The 19,248-nt window shown below is 40.2% G+C and overlaps 1 protein-coding gene across 2 annotated transcripts in view; it reads left to right on the top strand.

Moving 5' to 3' along the window:
• The window catches only part of SLAIN1 (SLAIN motif family member 1), a 57,914-nt gene that overhangs the window by 18,811 nt on the left and 19,855 nt on the right, over window positions 1-19,248 (top strand). Inside the window, exons 3-5 of one of the 2 annotated variants that reach the window (XM_042839026.1) lie at window positions 9,390-9,539; window positions 11,361-11,510; window positions 16,814-17,152. In XM_042839026.1, the coding sequence (XP_042694960.1) occupies window positions 9,390-9,539; window positions 11,361-11,510; window positions 16,814-17,152 (639 nt within the window). The remainder of the gene's footprint in view (window positions 1-9,389; window positions 9,540-11,360; window positions 11,511-16,813; window positions 17,153-19,248) is intronic. The other variant, XM_042839027.1, reaches the window with a different exon arrangement.

The raw sequence follows: 19,248 nt of genomic DNA, 5'->3' as shown, positions 1-19,248 counted from the left end.
TGCTTAGGAAATTATATCTTGTTTCAAAATAGTTGAAATGTGACAACTTGTATTCTTATGGATCCTGATTAAGAATCCACCAGACAGAAAACACATCAGATTAGCAGTTTGTAGAAATTGCCAAAAGCTGAATACAGGAGCTAGGGAGGGAACAGACATTTGGGCCCCAGGTCATTACTAGTGTAGTTTTTCAGTGTAATATTTGTCCAGTATCTCAGAAAAGGAAATTTGCAAGCCAGATTTGCCTGTTTGCTATTACTTCCTTGAAAATTTGTTTTTTGGACCTGTGAATGCAGAGGGAATTTTGCATACAGTAAGAAAATGAACAGTGAGACAATTACATTTATCACAAAGCCTCTGCTTGTCTGTGTAACTAGTTAGTAAATAGTTCACCTATAAAGAAGAGGCAAACTTAAAGAAAAACAAAAACCCAGCCATGCAAAAGCACAAAGCCAAGGCATGATGGACTTTTTTTGTAGGAGTTTTGTATAAGACATGTAATTCATACTGCTCAATTCCATTTTGTTTCTAGTCTTCTAAATGCTTAGAAAAAATCATTTGTATGGAAAAGTTCTGTTGGGGAATGGTGGGTTGGACTCTCTCTGCAATTCAGCGCGCCACTGTTGGAACATAGTGTAGTCATTTTTCCAATCTGTAGTGTGTCCAAAGACAATTTTCAGGTCAGCATATCACTGAATTATGTTGAAACTGAGTGGTTGTGTGTCTTGAAAAATATAGAAATCTTTGCTGCCTGCAATGATACATCACCATTGACACAAGTGAAATTTGTCTGACACAGTGCAGCTTTCCTGAATCTTACTTAGATTTACATTTTTTTTCAGCAACTGTAGCATGCTCAACAGTACTGTCGATTACATTGCTGTGCTGTGCTGGATGAAAGTCCTAGACACTTCTGCAATTTAGATGCTTTCTGACTGTACCTTTGAAAGAGGTCTGTGCTATTTTTGCTGGGGCAGATTTTGAAGTATATGAGTTGCTGCAGTTTGATTTAAACAGTAGTAAACCAATACAAACCAACGGAGCTACTTTCTAATTTTACGCTAATATTGATTGCTTTTATGTTATTGTTGAAAAAGAACTTACTTTATGTGAATAGTTGGGAAAGAAGCTTTTTTAGGTACTTCCAATTCTCACATACACTTAAAACTAACATTATTTTTCAGTTTTCCTAGGCATAGAGGAAAGTAGGCAATCCTTATTAATTCTCTCAGCTCTTCCTAACACATGATTATGTCACCTACCTGTAGTGGCAATTGTTTTCATTAGACTTTTGATACCGTGTTTGAGGTTGAAGTTGATTGTTCTTTATTATTTTAAAGTAGCATGGAAAGGGTGTTTTAATTTTTTTTTTATTTATTTTGTATGGAAGTCCTGTATATTGCATATAAAAGTGCTGTGAAAACTTCCAATTTTGTATTGGAATTACATTCTTTTAGAAGACAATGCAATGAAAATGCATGAAAATGCTATGTTGTTTCTTACAAGCTGACCTATGTTAAGAATGTGGGAAGTCGTTGGATTTCTACGCTAAATCCTAACAAAACCTAAGGAAAATGTTGCTGTTTACTTATTCAGCCATTGCAGTTTAGTTGTGGAGGTTCAAGGATAAATATATGCAGGAAATCTTATTTTGGAGACCCTTATTTACTGATTTGTGCAGTCGGCACTTACAGATTCATCATTGCATTTGTGGATGAGGAGGCATCTTGCCTCTCCGGAATGAGACATCAAGGTATGAAACAGCAAACTAGCCCCAAGAGCATTCTGTGAGCTGGGTATGACAGTGGAGGGAAATAGCTTTGGACAATGACAGATTCAATGTGAGTGAAAATGTCCATTAAGCATATGAAATGTGGCTCTGTGCTGATGACAGTTTTGCTGACTGGATGGCTGAGGGAGCTATAGCTGTGGTTATGAAACTGTTAGTGCTTAAATAAGGTGTTGAGACAACCACAGCTGATGACTGGGAGAGATTGGAACTAAGAGTGAAATGCTTGAAAAGTTGAGATGTTTGCAGTAATATTCAATAAAAGGAGAATATGTGTATTCACCAGAATAACTTCCAATTTTATAAATATAACTCAATTATCTTGCATACAGTAATAGAGGTGACAACATTGCTGTCTTGGGCCCAGAATTTGTTTTGTTTTTACTAATAAAAATTACAGTTTTTTGAAGAAGTTTTAGCACTTGTAACGGCAGAGAAAAGCATGGAAATTGGATAGATGCTGGGAGATGTTTTTTAAATGTTAAATTTTGAATGAAACGTACTGCTCTTAGTCTTCATTTTTACTATTGCTCATTTGCTTCAGTGACCATTTCAAAATGTGTAAAGAGCAGACTGGCACAGCACATTTGCAGATGCACATCACTAAGCTCTTACAATTTGCTGAAAATCGTGAGGCCACCAGGGAAGTGGTGGAGTCCCTGTCCCTGGAGATGTACAAGAAATGTGTAGATGCACTGAAGAAAATGGTTAGTGGGCAAGGTGGGTATGGGCTGATGGTTGGACTTGATGATTTGAGAGTCTTTTCCAACCTTAATGATTCTGTGATTCTACGTTACAACTATTCTCTTTTGAGTACAGAAACTGATTGCCTGACTGTACGAAGCAGATCTAAGGGGTGTGTGTGCTTCTAAGCTTCCTGTAGTATAGTTATGGATATACTTGAGATGCTGTCTGCTTAAGCTTTGCTTTGAACATTTTGAGACCTGGAGATCAGTTCCTACATATTGGCACCACAGCATTGCTTGCAATTGAGTATAGAGTCCCTCCTGTCTTCTTAAGAGTGTTTAAAATCATTATAGGAGTTTTCAAGGATGTGAAAAATCCTTGAAAAAATCCTTGAAAAATCTCTTCAGAGAGCAGTAGGAGCCCATGTTTTTCACTTCTTAAGCAAATACCACAATTGTTGTATTCAGCAAGTAGCAAAAATTTTCAGTTCCTCTTACTGCCTTTTCAAGCACGTTAACTACTTACCTGTTCCCAGGCATACAGCTAACTGCAGGAAGAGGGGCCAGACTCTGAATCACAGGGTTCTAAACTATAGTTAAATATCTGTGTTGGGAAGTTGTTAGGTAGACTTCACTCACGTGGTACCTCTTAGCTTGTTTAAACTCTTACCTACATGAAGGAAGAAGTTCTGAATTCCCTTCTAGCACTCTTGAACGTCCCCAGTCTTAATGCAATACTTGTATTTCCCAAGCAGGACTGTGTGTTTTACTCGTGGAGAAGACTTTTTTTTTTTTAAAAGTATGGCTGCTATGCAACTGCCCATATGCATAATGTACCAAGGAAGTGGTTGGCTTTCTTTCTCAAGGAAAGTATGTCAACAAGAAAGTCTGAGGGTCTTGAGTGGAGGCAGGACTCGATCACAGTGTGAGGGCACAGAATGTAGCTCAAGCCCTCAGATTAATTACCACCTACAGTATGGGGCTTACTGGATTGACTGTATTTTAAATACTTGCTCAAATGTTAGCTTTGAAGAGAGGCTTTATTCAGGCCATGTAATTAGTACCAGAGTCAAGTATCTTCATATATGCAATTCAGTTTATTTTTTAGCTTTGAATATAAAAGCTATTTTCATCTCTGGCCTAAAGGCTTATATAAAACTTAAGCTAATTGAGCTAGATAGCAACTTCAGATAAAATTTAGTTGTTAATATAGCAATTTAATGTTTTATTCTGTCTGTATAGCAAAGAAATAGTTATTTGTGTCAGAGTGAAAGTAGGTTGCTATATACAGAATTCTGCCAAACTGTTCACTGAGTTTCATAATGGAATTATAAAAAAGAGGTGTTTCAAATGTACGTATGCTCCCTGTAGTTTCTTGAAAGCCCTGGTATATCCTTATCTAATATACAGCAGCTTATCTTGTGTACAGCAGCTGTACTTGATCTGTCACTGTTTTACTTAACTGCACAAAATTAAAACAACATGATGAGAGTCAATGCCAGTTTTACCTCGTGTCCCAGCATATGAATGATGCCATTAATGTTAATAGTCAGTTTTGGCCTCACTTTCAAAACTGGCTTTTGTATATATGCTTAGAGATAGAGTTTGTTCTAGTTATTAATATTATTCCATTCCTTGTCATGCAATTCCATATATGGATATATATGTATATATATGTTTACTTATTTAAGTTTTCATGTGAATTGTTGCGTAGTTGTTAAAGCTGATTATTAACAACAGTCAGTGTGGTACGTATTTGTGTTTATGTAGTTGCTCAAAATTATTACACTAGTATCCTGCATCATTTTGATATATCCAGCATATCATTTTTAGCAAAATGTTAGTAAAAATTTTAAAATGCTAGTAAATATTTTAAGGTTACTTATAATAGATGTTATGCAACCCAGTATATTATCAGCAATTCTAGTTAGTAAGAATTGATCAAGTCCAAGAAAACAGTATTCCAAAAGTTGGGCATTCACAGTGTAGCTGTTAACTTTGAAGATTGGGACAATTTGTTTTTATGTATTAGAGATTATTAGCTCCTTTTGTTGGTGTCAAAGGTGAACAGCTTCATGCTTCATGAAGTCCAATTGTTAATGTGTATGACTCTTTCCCATCAGGAAATCAAAAGGATTTTTTTGGCTTCTTTTCTCTTTATGATTCTTTAGATAAGCCTACTTTCCTTTCCACAGCTGGTGTTTCTTCCTTCAATATGTCTTCTGGATTGTTCATGTTTATATCCAACTGCAAGGGTCAGAAAATTCCTTTATTTTTAAAGGGCAGATGAGTTTTGTAAATCATCTCTGGGAGCCCAAGTTGGAGCTTTAAGAAAAAAAACCTACTAATATATGAAGTGTTGAAGCCAAACAGTTTGGCTTTTAAATTGAAAATAAAGGTCTTCACAATGTTGCCTCATTCTCTGGAAAAATCCTACTGGGAACCATTAACAAAGTACAAATCCTTGCGTATTTTAGCAGTGCTTACTGTAATAATCAGAGCAGACTCAGAATCAGTTTGGAGTGAAATAACTATCCTAAAGTGACCATCCATTGCACTATTCTGTGATTTTATAAATTTTACTTTTTTTTTTTTATATTTGCTTATGTATGTATAGCCTTCATTCCCTACATACCTCTTCATGTTTTTGGCATAACCCAAGATTTATATAAGTCTAATCTTACTGTTGTTGATACTGTTGAAATACTCAGTATGTACTTCATTTTGATATTTCCATTTCAAACCTAATGAAAATGGTTTTGTATATTCGAACCTAAATTATTGTTTAGGTGTTAATCATATGCATAAAAAATGACAGTTCTCAGCTGAACCTGAAGCATTTGAAACACAGAACCCAGTAGTTTCGGGGGGCATTTTAGAATAGTATATTGCTAGAGTTTGTAGGCATCTTTCTCTGCCTTCCCTTCAAAACACACACAAGTTGAAAGAGTAGTTCTGAATCTGTTTTGTTATAAATACTGAATATATTCTTAGTGTGGGTTCTTGCTTACATAGTCACAATGACTGTTGCTTTGTGCTCTGTAGGCCAGGCTTACAGTGGTGATTGTACAGAGCAATGAATGATGTTTATTTGTGCTGTACGATTCACCACATCTGTGGGTGAGAACATGCTGGAAGCTAATTGGCCTGGCAAATGATCAGACTATGATGAAACAAGACCTTGTGTTAGGCAGAAAAATAGAATTACAAGGAGCTGTCGTCCTTTGCTCCTCACTGATAGCTTCTGATGGAGTGACAGATGTTAGCTGTGGACATGATATTTAGATCTACTCTATCACACACATTTCTTTAAGTTAATGCCTCAAATTAATTTACAGTTTTGACTGCTTGTGGGTTAATCTGATCCATAGTGACTGTGTTACATACTGTTTTGTAGAGCTGTGGTTGTTGGAGTTCACTCTTCTTTTTATCTTGTAATACCTGCACACTTGACTTCTGAACTGCAAATTTTCAAAATTTACCTTCAGTAAATGTTAAAGATGAATAGCTCTGTCTAGAGGTAGAGGCCATGTTGCTAGGCATGGTGCAGTTTTCTAGAAGTGGCAATGGTGCTGCTCCTAGATATGATCTCAGGCCTGTAAGGTTTTTAATCTTGAAGGGATTAGAATCATGAAAAATGAGGGAACTGCAATAATTCTGTGGTGAAGTGATGGAAAAGATCACAGTTTGCATTTTTATATCTAATTTTTTTTGTAGTTTAATTCCCTCTTACAGGGGCAAAGTGTTACAGATTAATCATAGAATTACAGAATCATAGAATCTCAAGGTTGGAAAGGACCGACAAGATCATCTAGTCCAACTGTCCTACCACTACCATTGCTACCACAAGCTACTAATCCATATCTCGTAGCTTCTCATCCAGACACCTCTTGAACACTGCCAGGGACGGTGAACTACACCACTTCCCTGGGCAGGTTTTTCCTTATGTCTAATCTAAATCTCCTCTGGTACAACTTGTGGCCATTTCCTCTGGTCATGTTTATTGCCTGGGAGAAGAGACCAAACCCTTCCTCATCACAACCTTCCTTGAGGAATTATAGAGTGCAGTGAGGTCTCCCCCTGAGCCTCCTCTTCTCCAGACTAAAATGCTTCCTTTCCACTGCAGACTGCTGTATTCTCCTCCTGGAAATAAGAAATCTCCTTTGCTGTAAGCTTAGTAACATTGACGAGAAGAATATAAGAGTCTGGTTAGTCCACACAAAACCAAAAGTAACCTTGAGTGGGAAAAAAATGAGAGGAATGGAGTGAAACAGTACCTTTTGTACTGATGGTGAATTGATTTTCAGGTTGGATATTAAGGGTGGTGATACATTGGAACAGGCTGCCAAGGGAGTTGATGGAGTCACTGTCACTGGAGGTGTACAAGAAATGTGTTGATGTCGTGCTGAGGGACATGGTTTAGTGTGTATGGTGAGATGAGTTGATGATTGGAGTAGATGATCTCAGTGACCTTTTCCAACCTTAATAGTACTGTGATCCTATGATCACTCATAAAGGTTGTGGCTGTGAGACTCACAGCCTGCCAACATGATGTACTTACTGTCTTTCCCTTAGCTACTCTGTGTTGGTGTTAGCAAGGAGGCAGAATAAAATCTGTATGTCCTGCTAAATCATTTTGGTGACAGAAAAGTCTTAAAACAGGGTCTGCTTTAATATTTTTTAAAAAATATCTGTGAGTGTGCCAGGCAGCTATCCACAGGGACCTGGAGAGGCTTGAGAGGTGGGCCCGTGCCAACCTCACGAAGTTCAGCAAGGTCAATTGCAAGGTCCTGCATCTGGTCTGGGACAATCTCAAGCACAAATACAGGTTGGGCATAGAATGGCTTGAGAGCAGCCCTGAGGAGAAGGATTTGGGAGTGTCAATTGAAAGATTCAACATAAGCTGGCAAGGTGAGCTTGCAGCCCAGGAAGCCAACTGGATCCTGGGTTGCATCAAGAGAAGCATGACCAGCAGGACAAGGGAGGTGATTCTGTCCCTCTACTCTGCTCTCATGAGACCCCATCAGGAGGACAGCATCCAGTTCTGGAGCCCCCAGCACAAGAAGGACATGGAGGTGTTGGAGCGAATCCAGATGAGAGCCACGAAGATGATCAGAGGGCTGGAGCACCTCCCCTGTGAGAACAGGCTGAGAGAGGTGGGGCTCTTCAGCCTGGAGAAGCTCCAGGGAGACCTTACAGGGACCTTCCAGTACCTGAAGGGCACCTACAGGAAAGCTGGGGAGGGACTTTTTATAAGGGCATGTACTGACAGGATGAGGGGAAATGGCTTTAATCTGGAAAGGGTAGATTTAGACTAGTTATCTGGAAGAAATTATTTACTGTGAGGGTGGTGAAACACTGGAACAGGTTGCCCAGAGAGGCTATGGATGCCCCCCCTCCCTGGAAGCGTTCAAGACCAGGTTGGATGGGGCTGTGAGCAACCTGGTCTAGAGGGAGGTGTCCCTGCCTATAGTGGGAGAGCTGGAACCAGATAATATTAAAGGACCCTTCCAAACCAAACCATTCTATGGTTCTGTGAAATGGATGAACAAATTCAAATAATATAGTAGATTTGTGATACAAACCATTATGTGTTAGACACTTGGCTTTTGAGGGTTTTAGGTTTTGAAATAGGTTTGCAACATCTGTCACAGAGAAGGACATCTGCTAAGTGCCAAAGTTATCCTGTGGATTTCTGAGGTAGATGTAAGTATATCCATATGCTGTGGCTTAACCTAGCAGGCAGCTGAGCACCAACAAACCCATTCACTTTTTCCCCACAGGAGTGAGGGAGAAAAAAATCAGAGAAAGCTAAAACTTGTGGGTTGATATAAAGACAGTTTAACAGGACAGAAAATGAAAGAATATAATAATAATGGTAAAAGAATATACAAAACAAAGTGATGCACAAAGTAATTGCTCACTACCCACTGACAGAAGCACAGCCAGTCCCCAAGCAGTGGCAGCCCCCACCCAGCTCCTCCCAGTTTTTTGTTCAGCATGACACCATATGGTATGGGATATCCCTTCAGCCAGTTTGAATCAGCTGTCCTGGTTCTGTCCTCCCTCTGCTTCTCACTGGCAGAGCAGGACAAGAAGCTAAAAATTCTTTGACTATCCTAAAAGTATGTGGATATTGCTTATTTTACCTTTTGAACAGATATTAAAAACAAACAAACAAAACCAAACTACAAATGTATTGCTACATTACTAGATGAGCTAAGAAAATGTAAGTTAAATAAACATTAGCATTTTTGCCTACTCTGAACTTTCTGTGACATTTCTGAGCAGACTAGATGCTTTTCAACCTTGCTGTAAGCAATCTGTAGAAAGAGGTCCCCTGTTCCATTATTTGGTTGGTCCTTGAAAAAATGTCATGCTTATATAACCATGCTGGAAAAAGAAAAGTAATAATATGGCATGGTAGCTTAAAAGCTTTTGCTATGGGATTACAGTTGTTTTTAGCACTTGGTGGTTAAGCGTATTTTACCATTGTCTCTGAACTGATAATTCAGTATCTTGTAATTCAGTAAGTGTGATGTTTGATTGCCATGAACAATTCCTTGAAGAGCACTACCAATTTAATCTGTTTCTATATTAACTGTAATGTTTTTTGTTTTCTTTGTTGTTTTGTGCCTTGACTGACAGCAATATATATGATAAACATATACCAAAATGGTTTATACATAGAAAATAGTAAACAGCACATATTTAGTAGAAAACTTGGTGGAACAAATCTTGAATGTAGAAGGCTTTGCTGATGCTCTGTTTTGCTGCTGAATTCAGACTGTTCCATTTGCCATAAGTAAACCATGTATATAGTTAAGAGATTATCATTAGATGATTTTCTCTCTAATAATTTTTAACAATAAATCTTTTTTTCTCCCTCCCCTCTTCCATCACATCCATAACAGCTAGCCGATGGCGGAGCCTCTTCTCTACACCTGTCTCCTTGGCTTTCCCCTATAGTCCTGTTGCAAGACTCACCCCATATACCAATGGCTTTAATAGTCCCAGCTTCTCTAAAACCTCCAGTAAAGCAATACTAACACCTGAACGGACAGGTAATGCTTATCCTTTTGTTCATTTATGGTTCTCTTACAAGATTGCTTAATTCAGTCTAAACTTGCTAGCATTTAACAACAATGTACTGTTCAGATGATTTTATAAACTCTCATCTCAGAGGGATTTTTTCATTAAAAAGACCTAAAATTTTGCTACTAATAGCTACTAGTATAAGTTATTTTCTTTGTTATGTAGTGTGTTGTAGGCAAGCAATGCTCCTAAGCAGCTTGGCTCTCCGTAATGGTTAACCTCACTTCATAATTGCTGCAGTATCAGTTTAAGCCATCTCTAGCTTTGCCCTTTACTACTTATTTCTATCCCACTGTGCCCCTTCTTTATATGTACAAAAACATTTGTGCAGCTGTGTAATGACTTTGCATGGGCAATTTACCTGTTGTAAAACAGCCCTCAGAAACAAGGCTGTTTTCCATCTGGCGTCATTACTACTATCACCGATTTTCAGAGGACACAGGTATTTTAGGAAAAATATAAAATTTCAGTGGGTTTTTCCTTCTTCAGTACAGGTATCAGGATTCAATCTGTGTCTGCTGTTAAGCTGAAGTGGCAGTGGAGAAAGTAATCCTCTGGGGAAGAAGCATTAATATTTTATTGCTGGCAATAGCAGATGTGATCTGAGGAAGCCAGCAGTGCTGACACAGTGCCACAATGCTCTATACGCAATTTTCTTTACCAGTGCAGAGAGCCCTGTTAAGGAATGTGAGTGCTGTGGGTGAGATAATGCCTTGTGTAGGTGTCTGTGTGTGTAAGCTAGATGTCTGAGCTGCCCTGTTCAGTGGGATGCAGCTTAGTTCCTAACCAGAAGCATCTAGTACAGTTTCAGGTGCCCTCACATGTCTTATCTAGCTTCCAACTGCTGATCCAAAAGAGCACAGCTGTTACAAAACCTAAAAGACCACTACAACTTGAAAATTTAAAAAGGCAAACACATTTACCACTTATATCCTTCCAAAGCAAAGTAATTCCCTGCATGTGCTTTTCTGTTGGAGTTTAGAGAACAGCTGAATTGATGGTAAATTTTGGATAGATGCTGTGCTGGAGGATGCAAACACATCTGTGATACAAGCACAGCTTAAGAGCCTTCACCACAGTGGTTTCATCCTGTGAGCCTCTGGTGGTTCAAAGGATATTAAGAAGTAATTTGCTTTTTTATTTGAAGAATTCTTCTTTAATTTGGGCAAATGCCAGCTTGTACAAGTGATTGTAGTATAGTTTATACTTCCCCTACTTCACAGGAAAAAATACAATCTAGAGTACTCCCTGAAAGCTCTGTGAAGGACGCATTGTTTGCTCTTTTGTTTCGTAATGCCTATTTCAGTCTTAATTGCTATGATCATTTATTTCTCTGACAATTGCAAACAATTAAAAAGAATAATAAAATTTAAGTAAATAACTACTGTACAGAATCTGAGTACTGAGCTTAAACACAAGACATACGCACACTTGCTTTTCAGAGAAGGATAGGGAGAACCACAATATCATAAGAAGGATTCAAATGCAGGTAGATTTAGAGTACTCTAACAAGTCTATGCTATCAGAACTGAACGGATTAAATTATTCATTGTCTGGGCTATGCAAAGCTATTTTGGGAACAAACAGAGGAATTTATGATCCATTATTACTCCTACTTCTCATGAGTTTCTGATGCCTTTGCTGATTCTTGCTGCGCTGGGCTATACTTCCGAAAGCTTTTTGTTTGTTACATAAGAATAATTTAAGCTATTGTAACATAAGGAGCAGTAACTTTGAATGAAAAATGACCAAAGATATTCACAGACTAAAGATTATGTTTTTCTGCCTAGGTTACATTTCTAGGAGTTCCCCTTTGAGCCCTCAGTCATCAATAGACAGTGAGCTGAGCACCTCAGAGCTGGAGGATGATTCTATCTCCATGGGATATAAACTGCAGGACCTCACCGATGTTCAGATTATGGCCCGTCTACAGGAAGAGAGTAGGTGGCTTCTTTCTTCTGTTTTTCAGAGGAAGATTTCACGCTGCAGTCAAAGCTGCTCCTGCCTTGTCTCAGTCAATTGGATCTTTCCTGAAAGCTGTCACCTCTTCAACAGCAGATGGAAAAACTCTTTATCTGAGAAAGCGTACATAATATTGGCTTCAGGTTAATGGTAGTGGATGTTTCAAACTTGATTCTTATTTATTGCTGAAACACAATTAGGAGCTCCATATCCACTGAATACATTTTTATTTGGCTGTTTTATAGTGTCTAATGGTATTATTTAAATAAAGCACGATAAAGGGCATACAGTATCTTCCATATGAGGAAAGGCTGAGTGACCTGGGTCTGTTCAGCCTTAAAAAAAGAAGACTCAGAGGGGTTCTGATCGGTGTCTATAAATATCTAAGGTGTGGGAGGCAAAGGGATGAGGACAGACTCTTTTCAGTGATACACAGCAACAGAACAAGGGGAAATGGCCACAGACTGAAGCGTAAGAAGTTCAGCAGAAGTGTGCATAAGAACAACACTGTAAGGGTGACAGAACACTGAAACAGTCTGACCAGAGAGGTTGTGGAGTCTCCTTTGCTGACATTCAAGACCCGCTTGGACACTTACCTGCGCAGCCTGCTCTAGGGAGCCTGTTTTGGCAGGGGGAGGTGTCCTTGATTGGAAGGGACCTTTAAAGATCATCAGTTCTGTGGTTCTGTGGTTATCATTGTACATATGTGTTGTGAGAAAGGAAAAAAGCTAAGCAGTACTTATTTTTTTTGCACCTATTTTGTTTTTCTAAATTTTATAAATGAATTCTCCTTACAATTCCTCAGACACTTGAAGTCAGCATTTTGATGTGAGACCTGTGATTGTGCACAAATCTGACCCAGAAGGCTTGTTTGACATATATTACAGAATCATAGAATCACAAGGTTGGAAACAACCCACAAGATCATCTAATCCAACCATCCTTCTACTATCACTTCTACCACAAGCCTCTAAACCGTATCTCATAGCTCCTCATCCATTCACCTCTTGTCACTGTCAGGGACCGTGACACCACCACCTCCCTGGGCAGCCATTCCAGTGCCTGACCACTCTCGTAGAGTAAAAGTTTTTCCTTATGTCTAAACTAAACCTCCTCTGGTACAACTTGCGGCCATTTCCTTGGGTCCTGTTTGTTGTCTGGGAGAAGAGGCCAAACCCCTCCTCATCACAGCCTCCCTTCAGGAAGTTGTAGAGTGCGGTCTATAACAGACCCCCACCAAGATGTTGCCCCTACAGGCCTTCCCCTGATTCTTACCCACAGACACTCAACTTCATCATTCCCAACCCCAAGCTCTCCAACATCAAAACAGTCTTTAATATAAAGGGCCACTCCACCCTCCTTCCTTTCTCGTCTATTTCTTCTGAAGAGCTTGTAGTCATCTATCAAAGCACTCCAGTGATCCCACCAAGTTTTGCTAATGGCAACTAGAACATTTTTAGCCTGGAGCACAATTGCTTCTAACTCCTCCTGCTCATTGCCCATGCTGAGTGCATTGGTGTAGACGCACTTCAGCCGAGTTGTCTGTCTCACGCCCAGCTCAAGATCATTTCCCTGGGCTCATATCTCATATCATCAACGTTTTGTCCCCTTCCCGTGTTGTAGCTAGTTTAAAGCTCTTTCAATAAGCCCCATTAGCTCCTGTGCTAGGATTCATTGCCCCCTTTGAGATAGGTGGGTTCTGTTAATGGATAACAGGCCAGGGGCTGAGTAAAGTGCCCCATGATCAAAGAACCCAAAGTTTCTGCTTTGACACCAGACTCTGAGCCATGTATTCATTGCTTGTGCTTTCCTAGCCCACTCCGTGTCCCTCACTGCCCCGAAGGTATAGAACAAAAGATCACTTGTGCTCCTGCTCCTCGAACTAAACAGCTTAAACCCCTGAAATGTCTTTTCATAGTTGGCAGGCTTCTCTGAGCAATTTCATCACTGCCCCCCTGAACTATGAGCAAAGGAAAATAATCAGTGGACCTAACCAGCTTTGGTGGTTTCCTGGTTATGTCCCTGACCCGGGCCCCAGAAGGCAGCACACTTCCTGGCAGTTCGGGTCCAATCTGCGTATGGGGCCCTCCGTTCCTCTGAGAATAGAGTCACCCACTACAACCATCCTTCTTTTTTTCCTGATAGAGGCAGTCTCAAGGCATGGAGGTGACCACCTTGCCTTAGGCTCCCTCGTAGGCAGATCCTCCATTGCCTCCCCACTCGCCTCCCCTTCAATTTCTAGCACCTATGGCTCAGAGGGACCTGGGGAAGCGAGGTAGGCAGACAGGGGGGGCTCCGTGACTCCAAGTCAGGACTCTGTTCCAATCCTCATCAGTCAGGTCTGTCTGACTGGGACGGGGCAGGGGCTCCACCTCTTTTCTGGGCGCATCTCCCTGGCACCCTTCCCTCCGGCATGCCGGCAAGTCACTTCACCAGTCATCTCCTGCTCACACTCCCTGACTGTCCTTAGTCTCTGGACTTCCTCCTTGAGCTCCACCACCAGGCTGAGCAGCTCATCCACCTGCTCACATGTCATACAGGTGGAATCCCTGCCACTCTCCCCAGTCAGCAGCAGGGTCAGGCACTCCCTGCAGCCAGAGACCTGAACATTTCTGGGCAGTCTCTCCTCCGTCTGGGTCACCACAGACTTCTTGGAATAAGCCTGCTGTCTGGTGGAGAGTGTGTTTAGGCCTGCAGTCTCAGAGACTGCCAAGAGAAATGCCGGTCTCTTGAACAAGGAGGAGCAGTACTTACAGTCCTCTTGACCCACCTCTCACACCCACAGCTGCAGTACCATGTGGGCAGCGTGAGCTGTGCTTACTGAGCCTCCCCTTTCTCAGTGGGCAGCAGCAGTGGTTACTGACCAGAGGTGCTCTGTGCTTCTGCTCTTTCCGAAGCTATTTAAAGCTTATTATCAGGTGTGAACGTTAAGAGCAGGTGATGACGCGTTCATAAGGTGTTTAAACTGTGCCGCTAATGTACCAGCTCCCCCCCCTGCTGGTTCAGGAGGCCACCCACAAGCTACCTGCTGCCCCGCATAAGCACAGCACCGTTGCTGGCTTCAAAAAGCCTTAAAAAAAAGCTTTTTTGTTGTCTTTTTTATTCCAGATCCCCTGCTCAGTGCGGTCTTACCTGCTCTGAAGCTAGTCTCCATAGCAAATGGAGTATTATATTTTGATGTGATGGTAGTTTAGAAGATAACTTTATTCAGAAGTAAATGCCATTAGGCATAGAAATCACTCAAACAGTGCATCTCACTTTCTACCAGTGCCAAATGAGATGTAAAAGGGGATATGATGAGATAAAAAACAAGGGAATTTCAGAAATGATGCATGAATTACAATGCAAAATATTAAGTGACTACTAAGGGAACCAGGCTTGTTTAGCTTGGAGAAGAGAAGGCTTCGGGGAGACCTCATTGTGGCCTTCCAGTACTTGAAGGGAGCATATAAACAGGAGAGGGAACAGCTGTTTACATGGGTGGATAGTGATAGGACAAGGGGGAATCATTTTAAACTAAGATGGGAGATTTAGGTTAGATATTAGGAGAAAGTTTTTAACTCAGAGGGTGGTGACACACTGGAACAGGTTGCCCAAGGAGGTTGTGGATGCCCCATCCCTGGAGACATTCAAGGCCAGGCTGGATGTGGCTCTGGGCAGCCTGGTCTGGTGGTTGGCGACCCTGCACATAGCAGAGGGCTTAAACCAAATGATCATTGTGATCCTTTTCAACCCAGGCCATTCTGTGATTACATGAAATGAAGAAATTGGAGCAAGAAGTTGGAGATCCAGTCTGGCTCGAGCCACTGGACTTGTTAGCATTTGAGCTTGCTATGAGTCTGTTAGTACTAGTTACATTCAGCAGAGAAATTTTGCAAACATATCACTGAACTCTCAACTGGTCAGTGTGTGTAATCACAGCTCAGAAAATTTCTGATATTATTTGCAAGATATAAGAATGAAGAGAAATTAGTTTTGTGACTACCAGAGGTGAAAGAACGTGTTGTATAAATGCTGTGCTGTCCTCCTTCAGAGTGGTGTTTAAAAAAAGTCTTCAGGTGCTTAGCTCTGATAAATCAGGTCATTCATAAACTGGAAAGAGAAATGCTATTTTTCTTCTAATCTACTTCCTGTGTAATCACTGTATCTCATTCTTCTCCCAGCAATCAGTATGCAGTCTTTGAACACATGACAGTTGTTGTCCACTTAATCCTGCAGAAAGTGGTAGTATTATACGTGCACATAGGCACACACTCTTCACATGCACAAATAATCTCCTACTGCAGAGGGGAAAAAAAAAAAGCAGGTATGTTAAGAAATTTTCTTTATGGTAGCAAAGACACTTGTTGAAGCTGAAAGCTTTGTATAAATTTAAGGAAGCTGTTGTTCACAGCCATTTGCAGAATTGCTCAGGTGCAGGAAGTGCAAAGCTTCACAGAATCACAGAATTGTAGGGGTTGGAAGGGACCTCCAGAGATCATCGAGTCCAACCCCCTTCCTGTGTTGGCTGCTCTGCAGCAGGAAAAGAGGGAAGTGGAAGGACTGTGGATGCTTTCCCTTCACTTCACTTGGAGCAAACGTGTAGAGCTAATAGTGGGATAGTTCTCAACACCTGTCGTTTTGAGAAGGGGATGTTAAAATGCGTGTGTATGAAATGTAACAATGTCACCTTTGAGCCTTTTCTTTGAAATTAGGTTCTAGCAGGATTTCACCGTGGTCGAGGAGGTTAAAGAGCAAGAATATTTACATGGATTATATGTTAAGGAATGTCATCAGTTTTTTTGCAGGAAAATAAAAGTACAGTAATAAGTACAATAGTAAAAGTATAGTAATAAGTATAATAAATATAATAATTTGGAAAACAAATAGAGTGAGTGTTGATTCCTCTAATTTAAAAAAGTTGAATACTTAATATTTGTGTCATCTTTTTCACTGGCAGAGAAATAGGTAGCTCCTTAGGGTAATTCATATTATTTGAAGAGAAACATGAGACATGTTCACACAACACAATTTGGAGATGCTTGTATTCTCTTTCTTGTTTCTTTTTTAAAAAATGTTATTAATAAGAGATCTCATTGGAAGTAGTTCAGGCTTAGATACCTGAAAGGTAGACACCAATATTTAGATCTGAATCCTATCTCAGATCTTCAGCTTGGTTAGAGTGTAAATCCAGTTCTTGCTGTCAGATCATGTGTCCATGTACTTTCCAAGTCTGAAAAATTGTGTGTTAAGTGTTGATCAGTTAACAGAAGCTGAATCATCCTTCTCTTGGAATTTACAGGCCTTAGACAAGATTATGCTTCGACTTCAGCATCAGTGTCAAGACACAGTTCAAGTGTGTCACTGCATTTGGGAAAAAAGGGGACGTGCAGCGACCAGGAGTATGATCGCTACAGCCTTGAGGATGAGGAAGAATTTGACCATCTCCCTCCCCCACAGCCACGGCTCACACGCTGCTCCCCATTCCAGAGAGGGATCCCACACTCACAGACTTTCTCCAGTATTCGGGACTGCAGGAGAAGCCCTACTTCCCAGCACTTTCCTTCAAGTACTTACCAGCAGCCCTACTATTCTCCTCAAGTCCAAACTCCAGAACAGCAACCAAATAGGATGAATGGAGGTGGGTTGCATGCTTTTGTTATGCCTCTTCTCTGTTCAAAGTGCCAGTTCTAAAGATCAGGTTGTGTAAACTGACTGAAAAGTGTTTGGTTTATGATCAGTTCTTGAGTTGCAACAATAGATTTAAATCTGCGCTAATGATTGTTTTGTTTGAGGAATGTTGTAATTAGATAATTTGTAATTTGACTCAGTCATGAAAGCTATTAACTTAGTTTTAAAATGTTGCAACTATGAGTACATGTGGAGAGAGAAGAAACGGTGAAAAGAGCATCTTTTAGCAGGCCACTGTTTGTCTGGAAAGGCTGATCAGGATTTCGAGCCTGGGCTGTGTATGTCCATCATGGATATGGCAAGGTAGAGAGAAGGATTTTCAGATTTTCATTCCTAATAACATTCTCTTTCTTATTTCCCAACTTTTCCATGAATGCAGCTTTGTTGTAAGTTCATGATGTGTGCTTATGATAAAGGTCAGTGCTCTGCTCTTGTTCCAAGTCTGGTAGGGCAGGCTGCTGAGGTAGTCAGAGATAAGGTTGTACCCAGTCTACCCTGAGCCATTACTGCTTTATGTGCTGCATTTGAGATATATTTCAGAGTCCAAAATATTTTTCTCTTACTGCTTTTTCAGGAATTAAGTTGTTTTTGCTATTATATTCCTTTTCCTTTCTCATTATGATCATAATTTTCTTCCTACTGCTGCATCCTACTTTTTGTTCCTTCAGTCCAAGTCCCCAAGATACTTCAGGACAGTTAGTTTTCAGTCAAGGTTTTGTTTGTAACGTTACAGGTTACAGCTTACCCTTGGGCAAGAAAATAAATGTGTTGTTCAAGACAGCTCCTATTTATAGTGTGCTACAGGTATGCATGGTACTTTCCTGACAAATCAGAGGTGACAGGTTGGTTCCAAGAGCACTTGCATTCAAAGTAAGACACAGCATGAAAGTATAATTGACAGGTAGCAGCCTACAAAGAAGGCTAAGGTTAGCACAGAGCACAGTGATGTGGATGTTTGCTGTTACAGCATATGTACCACATTCATTTCAATATTATTTTTCTCATCTGTGAGAAATGAGAATGGGACAGTGCTGAATAGCTTGTGGAAAATCTGTTTGGGAGATAGAAAAGAAAGTGATGGGACATTTTTGATTCTGAAATGTGGGCAGGATGTTGCATTGCAGTGTTTTCATATGGTTCCTAAAGTCTTTTTCAATTATTTTTCATGTCAGTAGAACTTAGAATCATAGAATCATAGAATCCTTAGAGGTTGAAGGGACCTTTAAAGGTCATCTAGTCCATCTCGCCTGCAGTGAACAGGGACATGAATAGCTCTATCCAGTTGCCCAGGGCTTCATCCAGCCTTACTTTGAAAGTTTCCAGGGACGAGGCATCAACCACATCTCTCAGCAGTTTAATCATTGGATTCCCACATGAAAATCTCAGAAAGTTCTTGCAGCATACAAATACTACATGAACTTCTAATTTATTAACTGGAAAAAAATGTAAAACACTACCAATTTTATCACCTGGTTGCTTTTTTTCTCAAAAAAACTTAAGTGTTGGATTATGTGTTCGGTATTGTTTGGAAGATTGACACGTCACTGGTGTTACTCCAGTCTCTTGTTTGATGGCATGGCAGACAATTCTATAATAGCTAGTACCATTATCTTAGAGGCAATTTGTTTATCTCTTTAGCTTTCTCAACTTCACTCTATGACTCATGCAGCAGTGATCAACATAAATGGAAAATGCTGATTGTGAAAAATTTGTGTTTTTGGCCTGACCTACTGGTTGGCAACCCTACCTGCAGCAGGGAGTTGGATCTAGGTGATCTTTGAGGTCCCTTTCAACCCAAGCCATTCTATGATTCTGTGTTCTGCTGGCAAGCAAGGAATAAACTTTTTGCTATGTTTAAGATGTATTAGTAGTGTTATGACAGTATCTTCTCACCAGCACTTCTCATCATATTGGCAACAATTTCATAGTCTTTCAAGAACTACAAGTTGAAATAGAGTTAGACTGCAAAATAAGAATTTGTTTGAACCTCAGTGCGATGGACTGCTGCACTTTCCCAAGGCTGATGAATAACGAGAATGGGATAGA

The sequence above is a fragment of the Centrocercus urophasianus genome, unplaced genomic scaffold, assembly GCF_019232065.1.
Source record: "Centrocercus urophasianus isolate 14NV4802_14NV808 unplaced genomic scaffold, USGS_Curo_1.0 seq_9, whole genome shotgun sequence".
Classification (NCBI taxonomy): domain Eukaryota; kingdom Metazoa; phylum Chordata; class Aves; order Galliformes; family Phasianidae; genus Centrocercus; species Centrocercus urophasianus.
This window is presented reverse-complemented; position numbering and strand designations above follow the sequence as displayed.